The sequence below is a fragment of the Pterocles gutturalis genome, unplaced genomic scaffold (assembly GCF_000699245.1).
Source record: "Pterocles gutturalis isolate BGI_N339 unplaced genomic scaffold, ASM69924v1 scaffold25689, whole genome shotgun sequence".
NCBI lineage: Eukaryota > Metazoa > Chordata > Aves > Pterocliformes > Pteroclidae > Pterocles > Pterocles gutturalis.
In genome coordinates this window covers 1-4,132 of record NW_010131390.1, presented here as the reverse complement: position 1 = coordinate 4,132, position 4,132 = coordinate 1, and the positions used below count along the sequence as shown (strand labels likewise).

General features: G+C 57.1%; 1 protein-coding gene across 1 annotated transcript in view; it reads left to right on the top strand.

Moving 5' to 3' along the window:
• Window positions 1–4,129, top strand: part of LOC104466994 (SLIT-ROBO Rho GTPase-activating protein 3-like) — a gene marked incomplete at both ends in the record, with an annotated part of 13,896 nt that extends 9,767 nt beyond the window's left edge. The window contains 4 exons of the mRNA XM_010080598.1: window positions 784–964; window positions 1,494–1,643; window positions 1,983–2,310; window positions 4,077–4,129. Coding sequence (XP_010078900.1) covers window positions 784–964; window positions 1,494–1,643; window positions 1,983–2,310; window positions 4,077–4,129 — 712 coding nt within the window. The remainder of the gene's footprint in view (window positions 1–783; window positions 965–1,493; window positions 1,644–1,982; window positions 2,311–4,076) is intronic.
• Window positions 4,130–4,132: the final 3 nt, after the last annotated feature.

Here is a 4,132-nt window from a genome sequence, read left to right as displayed (position 1 = left end):
CCCACGCGAGGCGGGGAAGGGGCTGGGGTCTGAGTCGGCGTCACCCAGCTCCTCCTCCGGTGTCTCCTCCTCTGCGTGGGTTTTGTCACTGAGCAGAGTGACGGGTCACATCCTGATTGCTGCTGGCACCGAGCCTGTGGTTAGTGACCGGAGCAGAGCAGGTTTCCCTGTTTTAATGAGTGTGATGGATCTGGAGGAACTGGGCGGATTTGCCCGCTGTAGCTTTGTCCGCTGCTCTCCGGGGGGGTTTAAAGTGCTGGGTGTCTGTCTGCCTGGGCAGAGCCGCCGTCAGGGCTTCCGTGGGGATCCCCAAAGGGGGATTCGGTACTGGTCAGTAACTCAGGCCAGACTGGCTCCAGGGTGAGGGAAGGAAGAGAAGGGAAGCGGGGCTTTGATCACAGTGTCTGACCCAGCTTGACAAGATCCCCTCTGGAGGATAATGGGGTTCTGTAACCGAAGAAATCACTTTATCGGGAGAAAATGGGGGTGTGGGTGACAATGCCATATGCACACAGGGAGATTTCAGCTACTCCCCGTCTGGTTTGTAGCTTTCTGTAATTGCTGGTCGTTTGTGAGTCTGTGTGAAATTCCAGGAAGGCTGGAAGAACAAAAAGAATTGATCAGTCTGAAAATAAGATGGTTTGCACTCAGTGTAAGATACTCCGGGGCAGCTTGGGCAGCAGCGTCAGTGCTGTTCCGATGAGATGCCTCTGTCCAGGATTTATTGTTCCCTTCTGATGGTTGAACTGAGCTTTTCTCTCTCTGTGCTTCTCTCCCTTGCAGAGGTGGAGCAGATTGAAGCCATAGCGAAGTTTGACTACATTGGGCGGTCTCCACGAGAGCTCTCCTTTAAGAAGGGGGCCTCGCTCCTCCTGTACCATCGGGCATCAGAGGACTGGTGGGAAGGGCGACATAACGGCGTGGATGGCCTCATCCCCCACCAGTACATCGTGGTGCAAGACATGTGAGTGGGGCGGGGCGTGCTGATCGAGGCTGTTAAAATCACGCACACGAGGTCCAGCTTTAGCCAGTTCAGACAGGTGGCCGATTTTCCCTGGTGTAATGACTTCGGTGAGAAATCTGGGTCTGTTCCCATATCCCTCCCAATGAGGTTCTTTCTCATTCAAGCTGGTAGAGCCAAGCACTAGATACTGAACACCACCTACCATTGACTCCTCAAGCGACATGACCCAGGCTTCATGTCGGCCGTGCCCCGTGTCCGTTGATGCGGCGTTGTTCCTCTGGCCGGCCGGCAGACCCCAGGGTCCCTCGCAGATGCTGTTCCAGATTCATTACAATGACACCTGCTGCGCGGGGGCTATGAAGATGTAATGTTGGCTTTTGCCAAGCTCTGGGTGCTGTCTGAAGGGGTGGCCTTGGTCCAGCCCGTTGTTAACAACGTCTGGAGCTGCTGGAGTGCGATGTGCAGAGACACGTCGGGGGCCCCTCTCCTGGGCAGAGCCCCTTTACTGACGGGGGTCTCCTTTCCCCAGGGATGACGCCTTCTCCGACAGCCTGAGTCAGAAGGCAGACAGCGAGGCGAGCAGCGGACCGCTGCTGGATGACAAAGCCTCCTCCAAGAACGACATCCAGTCTCCGACGGATCATCTTGTGGACTATGGCTTTGGGGGAGTGATGGGCCGGTAAGGACACCGAGGTGGTTGTTGTCACGCATGGGAACAGGCAGTGTGCGGCGTAGGGCGAGACGGAAGGGAAGGCTCCAGCAAGCACTGCAGGAGAAAGTGAGCATGGAGGGGGTGTTTGTGTGCATGGCTGATGTAGATTGTAACGTGTCAAGGAGGTACGATGCTGTCCTTTTCTTGGCGCTGCTAAAATGTCTGTCTTCCCTCTCGCCTTAGCCTCTGGAGCTGGGAGCTTGGGCTGATCTGAGCTCTCGGAGCCCAGCAGTTGTCTTGCAGCATGCTACTAGACGCTTTCAATCTGACAGACGGTGACCTAGTCTTGTGATGGATTCTTTGCAGAGTGAGATTGAGGTCTGACGGTGCAGCTATCCCTCGCCGTCGCAGCGGGGGGGACACGCACAGCCCGCCCCGAGGGATGGCTCCTGCCATAGACACTCCTCCTCGAGCAGCGGCCTGCCCGAGCAGCCCCCACAAAATACCCCTAAGCAGGGGCAGGATTGAGAGTCCCGAAAAGCGCAGAATGGCGACATTCGGCAGCGCGGGCAGCATCAATTTCCCAGACAGGAAAGCCTTGTCTGATGGCCACCCGCTGAGACCGACCTGTGGATCGACTAGGCACAGTAGTCTCGGAGATCAGAAATCTCTAGAAGCAGAAGCGCTTGCCGAGGTAAGAGGGTTGGGAAGCGGCTCTCGGTCCCCAGGGGTCGAGAAGCTGAAAGAAGTCACCGGGGTAGCACGGCAGAGCCCCTTCCATCTCGCCACGTGCCAGGATCACGGCGCTGGTGTCGCTGCGACGGGGTAAAGATAAAACCGAGCAGCCAGCAGCTTGCCTGCTCCTCCAGCAGTAGCGGTTGGTCTAATAAAAGATCCTGCCTCCTTCCACAAACCTTGTTTCTCTGAAACAAGAGACAGAAACGTTTGATCCGCCACTGAAACGGGCTGGCAGCTCTCAGCTCCCGCAGGGAGGGACGCGCGTTATCTTCGCCTGATGCGCCATAAGGAGCTTAGGGGGAGAAAACTGGATCTGCCAGATCAGAACTTGACTGATGCTCAGTGTTTGGAGAAAAGTGCTCCAGGTTGTCACTGGCTGTTTGTAGGCAGGACCTCAAAACATCAGCCTAATCCCAATAGGATGCCTCCAGCCGTGCAGCACCATCAGTGTCACACGAGGCCACGGGATCCCTGGTGCTCGGTTCCAGGGTGTGGCAGGCTGCTAGGTCAGATCAGCTGCTGTCAGTGGGATAGTCACGATAATTGCAGAAAGGAAAACCTCTTCCTGTCCTGTTCGCTTTTCCACCAGCCACCTTCCTTGCTCTCTCACTCTGCAGCACGCTGCCCAGCTTCTCTGTCCATCGAGAGCTTGCGTTTGGTGTGACCAGGTACAACCCGTGGTTGTGGGGCAGCGCCTGCCCTGAGCGATAGCTCGAGCTGGGGCACCGCCTCTGCCGGGGGATGGGGGACAGCCTGCACCAGGTCCCCGGGCTGCTGGGTGGGAGCGTGGCCCCTCACAGCGGTGCTGGGGGCTGTGGTCCCCAGGTGTGGTGCAGGGCTGCGGGGTCTGGAGCCCCCGGAGGGATGGGGGAATGCTGAGGGTGGAGAACAACATGCACAATGTTCTTGGATTTTGGGTTTGGGTTTAGTTTAGTTTAGGGTTTTTTTTAACCTTGGAAAAGATTCTCACTCAGCTGATGTAAACACTCACCTTGAAGCCCCTCTGGCTGCTGGACCTGGGGAGGTGCCCAGCATGCTGCCGGGGGTTAGAACTCAATGATCTTCAAGGTCCCTTCCAACCCAAACCATTCCATGGCTCTACGGCTTAGTCATCCCGAGGCTTAGCTCTGGGAGAATATTTTCACTCATTATCAGAACAGCTTAATAGAATTAATTGGAGCCAGGTCGATGATTATTTCCCTTCTGCTGATCCTCTGAACACTCTCTGAGGCTCACTGAGCATTTCATACGCCTTTGAAAGTAAGGACTTGTCTACGCAAGGAGAGCTAACCAGAGCTGGGTTAACCAGAGATGGGTTCAGGTGCCTTAACTCCCTTTTCAGATGGTCTCTCTCTGCGTTAACGTGGCCCTCGTAGAGGTAAGGCGGATTTGAGCGAAGCAAACCGGGGCCTCTGTGTTTCTGAGCAGGCTCAGCCCTGCAGGTGGAGGCAGTTGGGCTGTTCCTTCAGTGGGCACTTGGAGGTGAAGTGGGCTCACCCGCCGGAGGGTCTCCGTGGCCGGACCGTGGAGGCTGTGACCCGAGGGGGCAGGTGGTGGGGGGGCCGGGGCTGGTGTCACCTCGGCTGCCTCCCCTCGGAGCTGGTGACCAAGCTCCTCTTGGCTTGGGAGACGTGGGGTGTCTGTGCGGCCAGAGCGGGGGGCAGGAGAGTGGGGCGATGCTGTGGCACGGCGCTGACACCCCCTTGTCATTGGCATTCGCAGGACATCGAGAAGACCATGAGCACGGCGCTGAACGAGCTGCGGGAGCTGGAGAGGCA